This window comes from Oncorhynchus clarkii, chromosome 19, assembly GCF_045791955.1.
Source record: "Oncorhynchus clarkii lewisi isolate Uvic-CL-2024 chromosome 19, UVic_Ocla_1.0, whole genome shotgun sequence".
NCBI classification, from domain to species: domain Eukaryota; kingdom Metazoa; phylum Chordata; class Actinopteri; order Salmoniformes; family Salmonidae; genus Oncorhynchus; species Oncorhynchus clarkii.
The window spans coordinates 32,845,333-32,866,107 of NC_092165.1; the positions used below are offsets into that span (position 1 = coordinate 32,845,333).

The window sequence follows — 20,775 nt, forward strand, 5'->3', positions numbered from 1 at the left end:
CGTTTGGATTTGGCGTCACTCCTATCAAATCGCATCGAGAACGTACGTCATTGACAGAAACAACTTGAATTGTTGCATCTCGTTGTGTTGTTGTCCTCCATTGGCTAGCTAGCTAGCTAAAATTGCCCCATTCTTAAATTGGTCATGGATGGAGATAGGGATTTGTACTTGTGGCAAACATTTTAGCCAGGTAGCCTAGGACAACAAAACATAAAAGCGTGTACTGTATGACAGACCGTTTCGTCAACATGAAAGAGAGGAGGATGTCATTGGCGTTTCTCTACAAGTAGGGTGAGTCAACATGTTTTTTCTACTTGCACGAACACACGGACACACACACACACACACACACACACACACACACACACACAGAAATCAGAAACATGGACAGCCACATCAGATTTAACTTACGTTGATTGGACTAAATCGTTTTTGGTATCTTTTCATAGTTTTTTAAATTTTTATTTCACCTTTTTTTAACCAGGTAGGCTAGTTGAGAACAAGTTCTCATTTGCAACTGCGACCTGACCAAGATAAAGCAAAGCAGTGTGACACAGGCAACAACACAGAGTTACACATGGAGTAAACAATAAACAAGCCAATAACACAATAAACAAGTCAATGACACAGTACAAAAAAAAGAAAGTCTATATATAGTGTGTACAGTGTGTGCAAAAGGCATGAGGAGGCAATAAATAGGCCATAGGAGCGAATAATTATAATTTACTAGATTAACACTGGAGTGATAAATGATCAGATGATGATGTGCAAGTAGAGATACTGGTGTGCAAAAGAGCAGAAAAGTAAATAAAATAAAAACAGTATGGGGATGAGGTAGGTAAATTGGGTGGGCTATTTACAGATGGACTATGTACAGCTGCAGCGATCGGTTAGCTGCTCAGACAGTTGATGTTTAAAGTTGGTGAGGGAAATAAAAGTCTCCATCTTCAGCGATTTTTGCAATTCGTTCCAGTCGCTGGCAGAAATCTTTTCATTGTATTAGACTAAGCATAGGTGATTTGATGTTGAAATGTTGATGTTGAAATGGTGCTGGATTAGTGCAGGCAGCTCCTGTTTTCTTTGCGACTAGCGGTAACTCTTTGTGGTTTTAAGTCAGTCGTTTTTTAGTGTTCCTAAATTGTCAGAAACATTAACACACTTTTAGGTCATGGCTGTAGGTCATGTACAGTTGAAGTCAAAGTTTACATACACTTAGGTTGAAGTCATTAAAACTTGTTTTTTAACCACTCCACAAATTTCTTATTAACAAACTATAGTTTTGACAAGTCGGTTAGGACATCTACTTTGTACATGACACAAGTCATTTTTCCAACAATTGTTTACAGACCAGATTATTTCACTTATAATTCACTGTATCACAATTCCAGTGGGTCAGAGGTTTACATAAACTAAGTTGACTGTGCCTTCTAACAGCTTAGAAAATTCCAGAAAATTATGTCATGGCTTTAGAAGCTTCTGATAGGCTATTTGGAGGTGTACGTGTGGATGTATTTCAAGGCCTACCTTCAAACTCAGTGCCTCTTTGCTTGACATCATGGGAAAATCAAAAGAAATCAGCAAAGACCTCAGAAGAAAAATTGTAGACCTCCACACGTCTGGTTCATCCTTGGGAGCAATTTCCAAACGCCTGAAGGTACCACGTTCATCTGTACAAACAATAGTACGCAAGTATAAACACCATGGGACCACACAGCCGTCATACCTCTCAGGAAGGAGACGTGTTCTGTCTCCTAGAGATTAACGTACTTTGTTGCGAAAAGTGAAAATCAATCCCAGAGGAATGCTGGAGGAAACAGGTACAAAACAGTAAAACTAGTCCTATATCGACATAACCTGAAAGGCCGCTCAGCAAGGAAGAAGCCACTGCTCCAAAACCGCCATAAAAAAGCCAGACTATGATTTGCAACTGCACATGGGGACAGAGATCGTACCTTTTGGAGAAATGTCCTCTGGTCTGATGAAACAAAAATAGAACTGTTTGGCCATAATGACCATTGTTATGTTTGGAGGAAAAAGGGGGATGCTTGCAAGCCGAAGAACACCATCCCAACCGTGAAGCAGGGGGTGGCAGCATCATGTTGTGGGGGTGCTTTGCTGCAGGGGGGACTGGTGCACTTCACAAAATAGATGGCATCATAAGGTAGGAAAATGATGTGGATATATTGATGCAACATCTCAAGACATCAGTCAGGAAGTTAAAGCTTGGATTGGAGTGGCCATCACAAAGCCCTGACCTCAATCCTATAGAACATTTGTGGGCAGAACTGAAAAAGCGTGTGCGAGCAAGGAGACCTACAAACCTGCCTCAGTTACACCAGCTCTGTCAGGAGGAATGGGCCAAAATTCCCCCAACTTATTGTGGGAAGCTTGTGGAAGGCTACCCGAAACGTTTGACCCAAGTTGAACAATTTAAAGGCAATGCTACCAAATACTAATTGAGTGGATGTAACTTCTGACCCACTGGGAATGTGATGAAAAAAATAAAAGCTGAAATCAACAATTTTCTCTACTATTATTCTGACATTTCACATTCTTAAAATTAGGTGGTGATCCTAACTGACCTAAAACAGGGAATTTTTACTAGGATTAAGTGTCAGGAATTGTGAAAAACTGAGTTGAAATGTATTTGGCTAAGGTGTATGTAAACTTCCAACTTCAACTGTAACTGTTACATGCAATATGTTTTGTGGACTTTACTGGACAGAGGTTGTTCTCTAGTGTTGTGATAAAACAGAGTTGCTTGCGGTTGAATTTATTCTGCCACTGTGTCTTCTTTTTGTCTCGGCCTATAAATCACGGTCACAAGGTATATGGATGAACAGTTTATAGAGCAAACAATGCAATTATCTCAACACTATTATCTTTTCTGGCTTCCCCAGTGATTTTTACCCACGTACCGCAACTGCTCACAACACACCCTATGAGCCCTGGTCAAAAGTAGTACACTATATAGGTAATAGGTTGCAATTTTGGACGCATACAAAAGTTCCAGTACAGAACATTTTTATACAAACCTTCTTCACAGTTAGAACTTAAACGTCCCTCCCTCTGTGGCTGCCATTTTTAATTAGCACACTGTGGACTAGAGCCTACCAGAGCCAGTGTAGAGTAGAGTTACTGAGAGACTGCACTGGGGTGGTGTGGGCATGCCAGCAGTACTCAAAGAGCTGCAAAATAGTCTCTAATAAAGTGTGAACATACAGTTATTAAGGTAACGATGAGAAACTTAACAGTCCTAAAATAAAACTATAATTAAATATAGTGCACAAGTCAAATTATTCAAAAAGAGCCTGTTCTCTTTGTCGACTCTAGGTGTGAGATTGAGAGCTGGTCAAGAATACAGTACATTAGAGTGCGGTAAATGTCAGATTCAGGTGTTAAATATCTCAAATGCTTGTTAATGAGTACAGTATACTGCATAAGATTAGTTTCGTATGCATACAGTATACGTACTTGTTTGGTTAAGTGAGTTAGCACTCCATACCATGGTTATTCCCTGTAAACTGAGGTGCAAGTACAGTATGGTAACAGTTAGGAATTAATTGATTTTGTTCCAGTAATTAGTATTCACAAACAATTATTTACTTTCTTTTACTGGCCATGGACGCCCACACATTATACCCCATGGTACCAATTATTTCCCAGCTCATTAATAGAAGAATAATTTCTAGCTTTCATACGAGACATTCTCTTTTAATGCATGCGTCCCATTCTAGGGTTGTAAAATTATGTTAACTTTACCAACTGGTAATTCTGGAAAACCTAGGAATTATGGGAAGGTTACCGGAATTTTGCAACTCTATTCAATACACCAGTATCCCTGACACTTTCAATAAATCGCATCCATTATTTTGTAAGTTAGCAATGTGAACTGTGGTAGATCTAGTCTAGACTAGAACCTTCGGCTTGCAATTGTGTGTTTTGTGAGCATTTATCTGTACTGTACTGTATACCGTTCTGAGGGCTACGAGAATAGCAATAGCTGCAGCAAAAGCTCTTCTATGGCCGCCAGTCAGTGTGTGTGTGTGTGTGTGTGTGTGTGTGTGCCTGCGCAGAGTGAGGCAGAGAAACAAAAGCATGGTCGTCTAACAGTATTGACCAGTGGTTGTCTGTCACACCACAGCCAGCTACAGCCTGTAGAATGCACTGTGAGAAACAGTTTGGAGTGGTAGACATGTGAGAAAGCGGTGCTCATACCACACAGGGATAATACCCTGGCTGGAGACTAGAGGCTCATTGACAGAAATGCACAATTTTGGTTTTACAATAAGATCAGAAGTAGGCTGCATGGATATGGGCCTAGAGCAGAAGTAGACTGCATGGATATGGGCCTAGGTCAGAAGTAGACTGCATGGATATGGGCCTAGAGCAGAAGTAGGCTGCATGGATATGGGCCTAGGTCAGAAGTAGACTGCATGGATATGGGCCTAGGTCAGAAGTAGGCTGCATGGATATGGGCCTAGAGCAGAAGTCGGCTGCATGGATATGGGACTAGAGCAGAAGTAGGCTACATGGATATGGGCCTAGAGCAGAAGTAGGCTGCATGGATATGGGCCTATGTCATTAGGCTGCATGGATATGGGCCTAGAGCAGAAGTAGGCTGCATGGATATGGGCCTAGGTCAGTAGACTGCATGGATATGGGCCTAGGTCAGTAGACTGCATGGATATGGGCCTAGGTGAGAAGTAGACTGCATGGATATGGGCCTAGGTCAGTAGACTGCATGGATATGGGCCTAGAGCAGAAGTAGGCTGCATGGATATGGGCCTAGGTCAGTAAGCTGCATGGATATGGGCCTAGGTCAGAAGTAGACTGCATGAATATGGGCCTAGGTCAGTAGGCTGCATGGATATGGGCCTAGGTGAGAAGTAGGCTGCATGGATATGGGCCTAGGTCAGAAGTAGGCTGCATGGATATGGGCCTAGGTCAGTAGGCTGCATGGATATGGGCCTAGGTCAGAAGTAGGCTGCATGGAGGTTGTCTGCTAATTATTTAAATAAAATGTTCTGTTTGCTTTGAGTGTTCATGTGAAGTGGTGATTTAGGGTTTGAATAATCCAGATTAATTAAGCAAAACTTCTTCTTAACAAAGTGTATTAGTTTACTCTTAGAACATAATGTTACTAAACTTAGTTTTTTATCAAAATTAAGCTTGAATTTCCTCTGTGAATTCTGCTACTTTTTAAAATTTCAATGTGACTTTAGGCATGGTCCAAGCAGTGTAATTTAAAAACTAATTTCCCATCATCTCACAATATTTTTGTCCAGCGCTGTTCTGGCTACACACTAATTGAAGCAAAACATACTTTCAAGGTTGACCTTTTTGTGTGGATAAGATGTTTAAAAATGTATGTGAAGAAACATAATACCATTTTCCTGTGAATCCGTGGTTAGCCTTGGAATTCATCTTTCATAGTTTTTAATTCCTCATGCATTCAACACTAAATGTAGCTGATGAATTTATGAAAACAACAAATTCACATCCCCACTAGCAACAAAGGACCAGAATATTCTTCTCTCAGTCCACCTCTGAAAGTATGCCGTTGTTTTACTACTGGAGTGTTTGGTACCCTGGTCCTCGCCATAAAGCATGTGTGAAATGCAATCAAACCCTGTCTGAAACTAATCCTGGACCTGTGTGAGTAGTGGGTCCAAGATCCAGGACCAGAGTACCAGGTATCGTGACGCTGATCACGCTGAACCTTTTTGCCCGTTGTAAACAATCTAGCTCGATAACATCATGTAGAATGTGTGTCTTGCTAATCACACCCTGAAACGGTTATTTTCAGGTCTTGTGAAAGCAAAATGTATTCGGTAGAATTCTCACAAACGCTCCAGGAAACCCGAACCAGGGTACCGAATGTAAAAACGCCCTAAGACACTTGTTGTTCAGCTGTAGCTGCTAGTGCTACTGATGTTTTTACATGTTTCTCTGTTCATGTCATTTTATCAGACACGTACGTATTACATTTTAAAATAAAGGTACCTGGCCATGAGAATACTTGCACTTTGAACTCGACTGAGACACTTATAGTATGGGGTCACCACTCAGACAGGAATCACGGACAATGTGGAGCTTTACAGTGAGGATGCTGCAGCCATCGGGGTGAAAGCAAAGAAGAGGTTGGTGTTTCAGAACGGAAGGAAGGAAGGGCACCACAACGAGATTGTAATGTATAGCGTAGGCGTGAAAGGACAGAACGGCAGTTACAGCTTTATCGGGGATTCACACAGGCTGAAGCTCTTTCAGAGGCTATTTTCCCCTCAGCCAACGGGACCAAGCCACAGCTGCTTCTAGCAGTGTTAAAACATCAGCTAGCTACGACACTGACTGTGCCCATTGTTTGAGGGAAAAGATGGCCTTCAAATTGATGTTCTTTGTACATTGCACTTATCCATAAAAAACATATACATGTATAGCGGGAAAATAAGTGTTGAAAGGCCATCTTAGTTGAAAGTGCCTCATCAGTCTCCCTAGAGAGGCAATATAACTAGTAACTAATGCCTGTGGAATTCCTGTGCTTTTAAAGTAGCACATCTTCCCCATAGGGGGGTAAATGACAAGGATCAGTGTCTCTCTGCTTTTCTTTTGCTGGGAATGACATTCAGCAGATATATGTGCATCCGTTGTGTCAAGTAAATGAATAGCGTTCAATCAGGAATAAAGCCTTGGGTTCCGCTGCCATGACAACCCTGCTGTTACATTGGGGCTGCTGTCATGGTGACCTAAGAGTCAGTACCACATTTAGGCCTATGTCTGTATATATTTTTGTACAGACCTCATTAGAGGCTGACAGGGCAGAAATCTACTGCTATTAACTAGGAAGAGAACATTGTGATATACCTGTTCCTGGAGATGTTTGAATTTCAACTTGACCAACTGCATCGCTATTAAGGTGTATCATTCACCACAGGATTCAGTTGGAATGCTCCATACACCCAGTTAATATTAGATTTATAGTACAATTGTGAGAATGTTTTACTTAAAAAAATGTACAATCAGTTCAAACTAATAATATGTCATCCATTACAAACTACAATCAATAAATAGGAATTAGAGCTGAGCCTTCTCAATGTCAACAAAAATACAGATCCACAACACCACGACACTCTGACAACCTTTCCTCCTGCAATAATTACTCCATTAGTCCTACTGAGTGTTAGTGTTCATTTGCTGTCAGACACAGCGCCATGTGTGATCTGTATTGACTGAATGGAGCAGAGCAAAGGCTCATGGGGATTTAGAGCATGTGACTTAACAGATCAATTACTGTCTCATTTATTAGTGGATGGAGTCATTGCTGACAGACTATTACAGAGCTAAGCTAGCAAAACTACATGAGGCCTACACTGCAATACATCAGCTTTGATAGAGCTATATTCATTACCATGCTACTTGAAGTTTGCCCCTTTTTGCCTTAGACAATATTTGGTAGGCATTATCATTGCTCATTCTCATAGATTTGTAAAAAAATGTATTAGGTCTTCTCCTCCTCTAGCTGTTTTATTGCTTTCTTATCCTCAGGTGCTACCTTTTGTAAAACCAGGAATTATCTCTCAGAGTTATTACAATAATAATATTATACAAATCAATTCAGTGTTACTAACGAGTTCTAATTGGATTAACAGACGAAAAATTACAATGTCAAACGTGTGTGTGTGTGTGCATACCTGCGGGAAGTAGGGGTGCTGAGGGTATTACAGCACCCCCTGAAAAATCAGAATAAAAAAAAATATATATATTTTTTTTAAAGTATTGCACTGGTCCTTTACTAGTCCTGTATTAGCAGACTGGTATATCCATCTGTAGCGCGGGCAATTTCTTTCTTTCTTCTTCTGCACCCCCTCCCTCCCCCAACCATTTTCTGACGTGTGTGTGTGATGTGAGCTTAACTAGATGGTGAAATAGTGGGATTGGCTACATGTTGTTGTAACCAAGCTCAGCAGAGTAGATCAATAGCGGGTGATGCACAGCAGTGGTTCCCTCACCATAGTACACAGGTCAGTCAATATGTTGCTCTTTTCTTTGACATTGGATTGATAAGGGGGATGCTATTCCTAAAACTGTTTAATAACCACGTACATCGTGTTTAGACGTATAGTGCACGTTAGGGCTGGGCGATATGGCCAAAATATCATATCACAATATTTTTTAGAATGTTTGACTGTATGACATATTTGAAGGCAATTTTACACTACCGTTCAAAAGTTTAGGGTCACTTAGAAATGTCCTTGTTTTTGAAAGAAAAACTTTTTTTTTGTCGATTTTTAAATAATATCAAATTGATCAGAAATACAGTGTAGATATAGTTCATGTTGTAAATGACTACTGTAACTGGAAACGGCAGATAAAAAAAAAAAAGAATATCTACATAGGCGTACAGAGGCCCATTATCAGCAACCATCACTCCCGTGTTCCAATGGCACAGTGTTAGCTAATCCAAGTTTATCATTTTAAAAGGATAATTGATCATTAGAAAACCTTTTTGCAATTTTGTTAGCACAGCTGAAAACGGTTGTGCTGATTAAAGAAGCAATAACACTGGCCTTCTTTAGACTAGTTGAGTATCTAGAGCATCAGCATTTGTGGGTTTGACTACAGGCTCAAAATGGCCAGAAACAAAGAGCTTTCTTCTGAAACTCGTCAGTCTACTCTTGTTCTGATAAATGAAGGCTATTCCATGTGAGAAATTGCCAAGAAATGCTGTGTACTACTCCCTTCACAGTACAGCGCAAACTGGCCCTAACCAGAATAGAAAGAGGAGTGGGAGGCCTTTTAATGGACAAAAAATTTGCTTTTCTTTCAAAAACAAGGAAATGTCTAAGTGACCCCAAACTTTTGAACGGTAGGTTATGTTTTTGAATAATAAAAGCTCTAAATATGCTTCATTAGTAGTGTATGATCCTATGGGGTGCTTTTCTGATTTGTTTTAAATTACATTTCAAACCCATTTGATACATTTTGGGGGGGGGGCATTTTCATCCATTTCTGAATCTCCTGCACACTGTTATCATTTCCACACAGAGCCACATTTGTTTTTTGTATTTGTATGCCTTAATTTAGTCAAAAGGTAACTTTTTCTTTATCAGAATAATTCTTCTCCTATATGACCATGTATTTTCAACATGATATCATAGGAAAACGTCATCCTGGCACGTTATTGCAAAAAGGGTAAATGGTCCCTTGTCGCTGACGTTTTTCTTAATACAGTCAATGAGAAAAGATGTGTCACAGGGTTGATGTATTTCTAATTTATCTCATGTCTGTCATTCGTTCTCTACCTCCTCTCTATCCCCTCATTCTCTTCTCTCTCCCCGTTATTTCACCCTCTCTACACTCTCCCCCTTCCTCACCCTTTCCGTCTCTCTCACCCCCTCCCTCACTATCCCCCTTCTCTATCCCTTCTCCCTCCATTCTCTCCCCTTTTCTTTCTTTCCCTCCCTCCACCTCCTCTCTTCTATCTCCCTCTCCCTCTAATCTCTCCCCATTCCTCCTTCACCCTCTCCCCTCCCTACTCTCTCAGCCATCCCTCCTTCACCCTCTCCCCTCTTTCCCCTTTCTCCCCCTCCCTCACTATCCCCCTTCTCTCTCCCTCCTCCTTTCCCTCCCTCTCTCCCTCCACCTCCTCTCAACTCTCACTCTCTCTCCCTCTACTCTCTCCCCATTCCTCCTTCACCCTCTCCCCCTCCCTACTCTCTCTCACCCTCTCACCTCTCTTTCCCCTTTCTTCCCCTTGATACTCTCTCCATTTTCTCTCTCTCCTCCCTCCTCATTCTCTATCCCTCCTTTCCCTGCCTCCCCCTCCTCTCATCTCTCCCTCTCTTCCACAGACAGGTTGACAGATAGGCAGGCACAGACAGGCTGACAGGCAGGCTGATAGACACAGACAGTTTCAAGTCAATCCTCTTCAGTATTAATTCAATAATTCATAGAAAGGCTCTTAGTTTCTAGAACTGTAAGACCATTGTGTCCAATCAAGGGCAAAAATGCTTTGGGTTGGTTGACTTCAAATTGTATATGTCGGGTTCCCCGGTCACTCATATGTAAAATCTGTGAAGATTAAACCTTTTTAAACCTTCAAAACCAGCTCTATTACCCCAAATTAAGTCACTTCCTGTAATCGCAGGAAGCTGAAATTCAATGTACTGTATGTCCTCCCGGGGACACTCTTTAACGAGTTTCAAGCCTTTACGTTAAGAATTGACTGTTCCACAAAAGATGTAAGACGACATTGAATGTTCCTGAGTGGCCTAGTTACAGTTTTGACTTAAATCGGCTTGAAAATCTATGGCAAGACTTGAAAATGGCTGTCTAGCAATGATCAACAATCAACAGACAGAGCTTGAAGAATGTTTTAAAGTATAATGGGCAAATATTGTACAATCGAGGTGTGCAAAGCTCTTAGAGACTTACCCAGAAAGACTCACAGCTATAATCGCCTCCAAAGGTGCTTCTACAATGTATTGACTTAGGGGTGCAAATGCTTACAGTATGTCAATTAGATTTCTGTATTTCATTTTCAAGAAATCTGCTTCATTTCTAAAAACATGTCTTCACTTTGTCATTATAGTCGATTGTGTGTAGATGGGTGAGGAAGAAAAATATTTAATCCATTTTTAATTAAAGCTGTATCCAAAATGTGTATGCTAGCAAATGTTGTATACAAAAATACAATTAAACATCACGCACAATGTATGAACATATTACAATTGGAACAGGCCAACCATGATTCAACTTATCAAATCGAATGAGTTATGTCGTGTCTTTGGCTATGCCTGATTAAGTGATATGACATGCTATTCTATAAAATCCTTTCTCTGTAATTAATATTACCTGATTGAGCTAATCATGTAAATGTAATTAACTAGAGAGTCAGGGCACCACAAAATAATATTTATAGAGCTGTTATCTTCCGAATAAACTCTTAAAGACCTAGTAATATTTTACATCAATAGCAGTCAATATTAATCGTCACCTTAATTCAGTCTCATCTGAAAGTTGTAAATTCTAACCCAGCCTCAACCCTATCCCTAACCCTAGCTTCATATCAACTCCCGGCTCAACTCTAAACCTAGCCTCAACCCTATCCCTAACCCTAGTTTCATATCAACTCCCGGCTCAACTCTAAACCTAGCCTCAACCCTATCCCTAACCCTAGTTTCATATCAACTCCCGGCTCAACTCTAAACCTAGCCTCAACCCTATCCCTAACCCTAGCTTCATTTCTACATCCCGGCTCAAAATCATGTTGTGATCCTAATCATCCCCCATTGATGCAATGTATTCCCTTAGGCATCAACCCTGTGACACTCATCTTTTCCCATTGACTGGAATTTATTGACATAAGATTAATTTGATTGAAACGTATCTTTTCCCATTGACTGCAATGTATTGAGATAAAGTCAGCTACTGTGACATTTAACCTTTTTGATTAAACGTGCCAGGATGACATTTTCAGGTTGATAATTGACAGGTATTTTTTATGGATTTATTGGCAGTTCATACTTCCACCACAAGGGGATGTGTGCAGATTTCTAGGGTCCTTTTGGCACCTGCTCTGCTTGTTCGAGTTTTACTTTTCAATTATTACATTTAACAAAGCAAACATTGGAATACTGTTATGTAAGGTATAACATAAATCCAAACCGGTCCATGCATCAATACCGGTATAACAAAACACATTTTACCTCCCAGCCCTGGCATTGTGCTTGTTGACCTAAAGCACACCATAGTTTGACCTCAGACTTTAGATAGATTAGTGAAACAGACAGTTAAAAATCCAATGATGTTCTACAACAGAACATGGTGAAACAGACCATTCTCCTTTTACTGTTTCTAAATAGCATGGGTGCAACGTGACAGAATGTGCTGCTCTATCCGATGTTTCTATCTGAAACATTCTGAATGTTTAACCTCACTAAATACACCAAAATACACAAATTGTATCTTTGCTCTGGGCTGTTTTCTAGTATCCTGGGTCTTTAATTTAATGAAACACAATACATGTTCTAACTGCATTAAAATAGAGTAATTGGCCCCTAGTCTGCATCTGTTAATGTGGGCTCTTTTGCAGCAGACTGTGTTGCCTGTTTGGTTAAACACCTACCTTACATTTAGCAGAGAAGAACAATTGTCAAGTCTGTGTCTAGGCTATAGGCTTCTGCCTCTTGGTAAAGACTGTACACTTGAAGTCGGAAGTGTACATACACCTTAGCCAAATACATTTCAACTCAGTTTTTCACAATAGCTGACATTTTATCCTAGGAAATAATAATAATAGTAGAGAGAATGATTTATTTCAGTATTTCTTTCTTTCATCACATTCCCAGTGGGTCAGAAGTTTACATACACTTAATTAGTATTTGCTAGCATTGCCTTTAAATTGTTTAACTTGGGTCAAACGTTTCAGGTAGCCTTCCAACAGCTTCCCACAATAAGTTAGGTGAATTTTGGCCCATTCCTCCTGACAGAGCAGGTGTAACTGAGTCAGGTTTGTAGGCCTCCTTGCTCTCACACACTTTTTCAGTTCTGCCCACAAAATGTCTATAGGATTGAGGTCAGGGCTTTGTGATGGCCACTTCAATACCTTGACTTTGTTGTCCTTAAGCCATTTTGCCAGAACTTTGGAAGTTTGCGACCAAGCTTTCTTCCTGACTGATATCTTGAGATGTTGCTTCAATATATCCACAACCGCTTCACAGTTGGGATGGTGTTCTTCAGCTTGCAAGCCTCCCACTTGTCCTCCAAACATAACGATGGTCATTATGGCCAAACAGTTATATTTTTGTTTCATCAGACCAGAGGACATTTCTCCAAAAGGTACGATCTTTGTCCCAATATGCAGTTGCAAACCGTAGTCTGGCTTTTTTATGGCAGTTTTGGTGCAGTGGCTTCTTCCTTGCTGGGCGGCATTTCAGGTTATGTCGATATTGGACTTGTTTTACTGTGGATATAGATACTTATGTACCGGTTTCCTCCAGCATCTTCACAAGGTCCTTTGCGGTTGTTCTGGGATTGATTTGCACTTTTCGCACCAAAGTTTGTTCATCTCTTGGAGACAGAGTCTCTCTAGTCTCCTTCCTGAGCAGTATGACGGCTGCGTGGTCCCATGGTGTTTATACTTGCGTACTATTGTTTGTACAGATGAACGTGGTACCTTCAGGCATTTGGAAATTGCTCCCAAGGATGAACCAGACTTGTGGAAGTCTACAATTTATTTTCTGAGGTCTGTTCTGATAACTTTTGATTTTCCCATGATGTCAAGCAAAGAGGCACTGAGTTTGAAGGTAGGCCTTGAAATACATCCACACGTACACCTCCAATTGACAAAAAAATAAGCTCCTAAATCCATGACACAGTCAACTTAGTGTATGTAAACTTAATGTATGTAAACTTCTGACCCACTGGAATTGTGATACAGTGAATTATAAGTGAAATAATCTGTCTTTAAACAATTGTTGGAAAAATGACTTATATCATGCACAAAGTAGATGTCCTAACCAACTTACCAAAACTATAGTTTGTTAACAATACATTTGTGGAGTGGATGAAAAATTAGTTTTAATGACTCCAACCTAAGTGTTTGTAAACTTTCGACTTCAACTGTACAATAAGACAGCATACGGGCTATTAACAGTCTGCATCATTATGGGGCTCCTTAATCAGCAGCATAGCACCAATGCAATTCCATTTGAAGAGGCATATGACTTTACTATAACTTACATTGTTACTGAATGGAGGCTGTGATGAACAGCTTTGTAAATATCTCTGAAGATCCTTTGGAGCTATATTATCAATGGGCAGTTGGGTATCAGTACTGTATCATCATTGGTGAAAGGTTGAACCCTGGACTCTGTAAATTGAATTTAGAGACAATATCATTGTTCCTCTAAATGTTATTTGGTTAATCTGCCCTAGTCTGCTGTGTGAGATGCCTCCAAGGGTCTCTATGGAGACAGATTTCTTCTTGTGTTGCCTGAAAAAAAAGCAGAGAAGGACATCTTTAATTTGACTATTAAGATATTGTTTTAAATTGTCTGAAAGGAAATTATTGTACATTTCTTTCCACTTAATCAACAAGCAATAGAACAGCGAATCTGTTTTGGACAGAACTATAGTCAAGCAAACAAGAAAACCTATCAAACCAATGCCAGCTACTCTTTTTTTTTTCTCTCCCACACAGTTACCTGAGTGTGGCTTCTATGGAATGTATGATAAGATCCTGCTGTTCCGCCATGTCCCAAACTCAGAGAACATCCTCCAGCTGGTGAAATGTGCTACAGACATCACAGAGGGAGACCTGGTGGAGGTGGTGCTATCAGGTAAGACCAGTACTCACCACATGTTACACGCTGCCTGGTTGAGGTGGTGCGATCAGGTAAAACCAGTGCTCACTACACACTACATGTTACACACTACACACTACCTGGTTGAGGTGGTGCTATCAGGTAAAACCAGTTCTCACTACACACTACATGTTACACACTACACACTGCCTGGTTGAGGTGATGCTATCAGGTAAGACTATAGTACACACTAGAACAGAGCTGTGTTCATTAGGCATCAAACAGAAGAAAATAAACTGAAATGGGGAGGAACTACCCAAACTTGACCAATAAGAAACATTCATTGTGGTTTTCTGTTGCAAAATGTTTCAAAACATTTTGTTACGGCTGCCATGATATAAAACGACCCAGGCCCTCCTTAGGTCACACATGGCACAATGTCTTCCTCTGGATTGAGGTGTTTCTATCCATGCCCTACGCATTTGAATATGTAACATGCTCCTGTTTGAAGGTGAGTTCTGTTCACCTGTGTTCTGTTTACGTATAGGCTAATCTCTGTTTGCATATGTCGTATACATTCATATGACCTTTTTTCCCACACAGTGTTTTAATGCAATAGAACATAGGCCTATTGCATTCACTGCTTCTCTTCAGCAGTTTCTTTCTGTTAGTTATGTAGCCACTAGAATATACCATTTGATATAGGGAAGAGGGGTGAACTCTCCTATGAACCCTTGATTTTGAATAATAGCAGGAAGTAGAAGGTTCTTTTTTGTTTTTGTTCTAAATGCAGAACGTGTTCAAGTTTCATACAGATGGTGAACAGAGTACAAAGCATCTCCATAATAGCAGCTTGAAAAGGAGGAGAGAGATACAATGTTACCCAGCGTAATGGACCAATCAGACGACACAATGATAATAGTGAGGACATAATGTTACATTTCATAGTATCTAAATGGCATAAGCGTGTATATTGTCTTTGTGCTTAGCTAATAGCATACTGTGTGGTTAATTTGACTCAGTCATCACAACAGACAAGAACATGGATAACTGACTACATGACAAATACAGAGCTAGAGGGCATGCTGGTGTCTAGCTGATATAGCCAGCTACAAAAGATCATTCATTCAGATAATATCTTAAAACCACCACAGGGTTAGCTGCCAATCAGAAACACCAACACACAAGTCGTGATCTGGAAATGTGGAACTATGCCAATATGCAAATTAACCAATTACTGTAAGTTCTATCTCAGATGCCCGTCTCTTGTGAAGTAATAAAGCATTTATTAAAATAACCAAATAGTAAGTCGTCACACAAATCTTTAATCATCTTTGCGTATTGAACCAGTGATGTCGCTCTGCTTTGTTTTGGCAGTTTTCTGCTCCCCTCCACCCCCTCCAGTTGTTTGGCTGCCGCACCCAGCAAAAAATCAGGGGTGTGCTTATCCTAGCCCAGGAGTAGGAAGTGATCGAAGTATCGCGTTTGACACTGCTAAAGTGTTTTTACAAACGCTTGGCAGGCTTTCTCTTCCCCCTCTGTGTGTTACAGTATGGCAGGTAATTTAGTTGTGGCTGTGGTACAGAGACGGGGGGGGGGGGGGGGGGCATTGGGTAGATTGACACCTCCACTACCCCCTGGCTGCACCCCTTGCTGGGAAAGAGAGGGCTCAGGTGATTTAGTGATTTACATGCCCAGATGAACACATTCTCATGACACTTTTTAATGACACACTCGACAGCTGAGAGAGCAGTGAGCACAGAGCAAAAGTAACACAGGAAGAACTTTACAACTGTCAGAAAGAAGCAGTGAAGACTAGACTGTCTGTGATTATTAATTGTGATCATTCCCACTGTGCGGCTGCTCTGAACAAAATGTGTCCTCTGTTGACTGTGGTGTGTAAATTGTTGTCTAGTTCTGTTACTGTTTCAGCATCAGAGGCTGCGCGAAGTGAATAATAACAGAGAATTGCATGGATTCTAATGTGTGGCTATTGTGTTACATTATAAGAGGTCACATGTTGTGAAGGTTCACATGGGTATGTCTTACTGCACAGATGCCGCTAACACTGTCTGTGTCTGTCTGTCTGCAGTATTATTTTGTACTACTCTCGTTGTTCAGTTCATCTCAGCTTATGCTAGCACTCACATTTGAGGTAGAAGATCAAAACAAGTTATAACCTTGTTCTGTTCTTGACTCTTGATAAGCTCAGGAAGTATGAGTGGAGAGAGCGTCATGCTAACATAGAGCAGCTACTATAGGAGGCTCACCACAGGGGCCAAATGCCAGAACACTTGTGCTCCACTGAACTCATCAATAAAATCATAAATTCCCTTCACAGAAAAAAAAATGGTAATGGTTGATAAATGAACATTACGGTGTGTTACACTATCCCAGAGAGTTGTTTTCACCAGCCAGTCTTCCTGTCAAAGATCTCACGATTTGTCTTTCCTCGTTTGATCTTTTTCGACTTCTGGAGCAACTTAATGAGTGTGAAGGTGGATAGGATGCCAAGAACACTTTTGCTGTTACCAGCACGAGGGTGTGAACAACGTCAATTTGTTACGCTGGAACAGGATGGATGCTACTTGATGCAAAACGGGTGTGCACCCCAATCTGTAAACAGAAGAATGGGAGTGAGGAAGAAGGCAACTTTAACTCTACCCAATGATTTGTACACTGAACCGGTTTGTACACTGAAATGGAATACTCTAACACCATTTGCCGTTGTGAAACAGTAAAAGGATCAGTACTGTGCCGTGCTGGAATGCAGAGATACTGTGTCTCATGTGAGCTGGTCTTTACCACCACAGCGTATCTTTATATTCATCCGTGTTTTGTTTTCTTTTAGTGTTTAAAGTTGTGTAGCGGCAAAAGCAGAACTCAGCAAGCGGTAATGTCACTAGAACCACTAATTAGACATAGGTATTTATTTAGATTAAGCCTACCTAGGTACCACATTCACATCCACACACTCGTCTTCTGAAATATGCAATGACAGTTACAGGTTGTTCAACTTCCAACCATAGTTTTGCTTTTAAACAACAGGCAAAACAATAATTTGAATAAATGTAACTAATTTACCAAGCAGAATGGCTAATCAGAATGTATTCAGCGTGCTGAGACAAGCATGTTGGTGGGAAGATGTGTGAGTTTGATGAGGCAGTCTCATGCTGAGCTCTCCGCTCTATCCCATTTGCCCAATGCAGCCTAACAGCATCAGCCAAAAACCACAACTCTAACTGCAGCAAAAAGCCTTTACCTCAAAATATACAAATACTGTACCAGCCAACGGCCAATAATTTTTTGTATTCTACATCCATTGTAAACATGGTACCACTACACTACTTCACTAATGGGTCACTATTCACAGAATACAACTCAACTATTGAGTACTGATTAAATCTGGGGAATGTGAGGAACTGTTGAAATTGAACCATTGACTATTGTTGTTGACCTGTTCTAGCCTCTGCAACAGTGGAGGACTTCCAAATCCGTCCCCATGCCTTGTTTGTCCACTCCTACCGGGCCCCTGCCTTCTGTGACCACTGTGGAGAGATGCTGTGGGGCCTGGTGAGACAGGGCCTCAAGTGTGAAGGTAGGTACTGTACAGTAGGAGCCAAGGACTGCATCTCGAATGGCATCCTATTCCTTATATAGTGCCAGGGCTCTGGTCAAAAGTAGTGCACTTTGTAGTGTAATAGGGTACAATTTGGGGTGTAACCATGGGCCCATTTTAACACATTTCTTTAAGTTCCAGCCACTTCGATACTGTTAAGGAACTCTGTAAGAGAGAATTAGGGTACGTGGGATACAGGCCACCCAGGTGTACTCTAGTCTGAAGAGGTCTCCTCAGGGTTCATGGTGAGCAGCAAAGCCCCTGCTTGAGAACAATGTGTCTTCTGTCAGGCTGAAGTGGTAGTTGGAAAGGAGTTGGATAGGTAGTGCATGGAGTGGATGGAAGCAGACACAATAGCCTAGCATGTATAAAAGTTAGCAAGTACTTCTGTCTGACTGGAATGGTGGCCAGCTCATGAAGGAAACTCTCCCAAAGTTTCAACAATCCATGAATGACTTGGTCCATCAGATGATTCCTACTTAGTTCCATAAAGACAGTCTCTCACCAGTTTGATGCAAGTATAAAAATGACCACATTACACGTGAACTCACCTTTGCTCTGAAAACCGTCTGTTTTTCGCCGAAGGTTGTGGTCTGAACTATCACAAGCGCTGTGCGTTTAAAATCCCAAATAACTGCAGTGGTATCCGCAAGCGGAGGTTGTCCAATGTCTCTCTGACCGGCTTGACCACCCTGACCACCACTCGGTCCAATGAGCCTTCGCCTTTCACCTCCGACGAGGCCTTACTGGTGAGTTTACCCCTGGTTACTGTGGGTCATCAGGAAGAGCCACTCACACATGCCCAAGCTCACACGGGCATGACAGCTGATACACACTCACACACACACACACACACACACACACACACACACACACACACACACACACACACACACACACACACACACACACACACACACACACACACACACACACACACACACACACACACACACACACACCACAGATTACTACATGCCCTATGCATTCCCAACCTCCCAATGACAAATTGTTGGATTACAATGAGAGTCATGTTCCTACTATAAAGGACTTGATGTGATTCTGCAAGGCCTGTTGCTTGTGTTCGTGATGAATTCTGTAGGAGCAGCTCTTTACTCAAGCAGCAGTCAGTCATGTGTGTGAATATCTGTTAGGTTTAACTATGAATTCTCTCCTCCCTGTGTGTGTCCCTGTCCTCTCCTCGCTGCATGCTCAGTCTTCTGTCAACTCCGGCATGGAGGTAGGTACCCCAATACCCTGTCCCCACTTACTCCTGTATTAAACCCAGCCATCACCTACTGCAGTGTGAATATGCCTATTCTCACCAGAAGCACTCTTTCTCTGTTTTTCCCTAAAGTGTCATATGCCCAAATAAGACAAAGAAGACAAAGAAAAGGGATTGAATTATATAATTGTAGTTTACGTAGTTGTTGCTTGTCATCTGTTACCTCCATGCCTACCATGTGCCTTGCCCTGCTACCCTCCGCAGCAGAAGGCACAGTCAGACATCTTTCCCGGCAGAGAGAGAAGGTCCTCTTCCTACACCGGCCGGCCCATAGAGTTAGACAAAATCCTCATGTCCAAAGTCAAGGTGCCTCATACGTTTGTCGTCCACTCCTACACACGCCCCACCGTCTGCCAACACTGCAAGAAGCTACTCAAGGGTCTGTTCCGTCAAGGCCTGCAATGCAAAGGTACAGTAGGGCCTGGAGAGAAAGACTTGAGATCATGAGAGGTTGACTGGTGGTGGAGGAGGTGGTGATGCTGTAATAGTGTGTGACTCACTTGTGGGCTTTTACCAGCTCAATAGTTTCAGGTGGTATTATTTTGGGATATGTCGAGACTTGGTTGTCACAGAGTTGGCAAAGCTCACAGATGTTCAGATGTTTCTCCCTCAAGCTTTATTTGTGACATCTGGAATAACTATTATGGTCTGATTTTTAGATAGCCTTGTAACTGTATAATTACATGGTAATCACAAATGCAGCAACAGTGTTGTTACTACCGTAGAGATTCCATAATTCACAGATACTCTGTACTGTAATTCTATGGTTACTATAGTGTAGACAAGTAGTCATGTTGCTTTCATTTATTTTGCTGCCAAAAACATTTGTCCCTGAAATGATGGCTGGGATTTTGTCTTTTTTTTAGCAGCCGTTGTTAGTGTATGTGTAGAGCTGTACTGTATATATATATACGACAGAACAGGGTGTAATAGTATCATATGAGAGACGGTTCATGAGGTACTCTAGCTGACAGATAACATGTTGTTTTTAGTCACAGTGCTATTATACAGGTTTCATGTGGATGTGCCAGCTATCTCTCTTTCTTTTATCTCTTTCCCTCCCCTCTTGCACACTCTCTCTGTCTCTCTCTCTCACACACATTCTCTCACACTCTCTCTGTTTCTCTCTCACGGTTACAGATTGCAAATTCAACTGTCATAAACGATGTGCGCCCAAAGTGCCAAACAACTGCCTTGGAGAAGTGTCTAAAAATGGAGGCAAGTCTCACTTTAGATAGTCATTATTTTGCTTTAAGTGTGGCAGATCTTTCCAACTAAGTGGTAGTCCATCTCATACATTTTTTTACAGAAATGTCACAGGATTGAGATGTTTTTCTTTCAATTCTGCAGCATTTACTTCAGTTGTCAGAGACTGTAGAAAGTCAATCAAATAGAATACCAGTTAAATTCTTGGAAGTACCAGAATGTTCCTTGTAAATATTGACCAAATTATGACTGTGAAATAACTTCACTGTTTTATTTTTTACATCTCTTCTACTCTACCATTCTGATATTCTTAGTATTGTCCTCTTTTGTTTCTTCTTTCTTCTTCTTTAAAAAACAGA

The 20,775-nt window shown here is 41.1% G+C and overlaps 1 protein-coding gene across 1 annotated transcript in view; it reads left to right on the forward strand.

Annotated features, from left to right (window-relative positions):
* LOC139375061 (protein kinase D1) overlaps positions 1-20,775 on the forward strand; it is a 63,831-nt gene that overhangs the window by 26,874 nt on the left and 16,182 nt on the right. The window contains exons 2-7 of the mRNA XM_071116462.1: positions 14,204-14,342; positions 17,773-17,904; positions 18,511-18,674; positions 19,142-19,165; positions 19,415-19,619; positions 20,351-20,428. Of these exons, the coding sequence (XP_070972563.1) occupies positions 14,204-14,342; positions 17,773-17,904; positions 18,511-18,674; positions 19,142-19,165; positions 19,415-19,619; positions 20,351-20,428 (742 nt within the window). The remainder of the gene's footprint in view (positions 1-14,203; positions 14,343-17,772; positions 17,905-18,510; positions 18,675-19,141; positions 19,166-19,414; positions 19,620-20,350; positions 20,429-20,775) is intronic.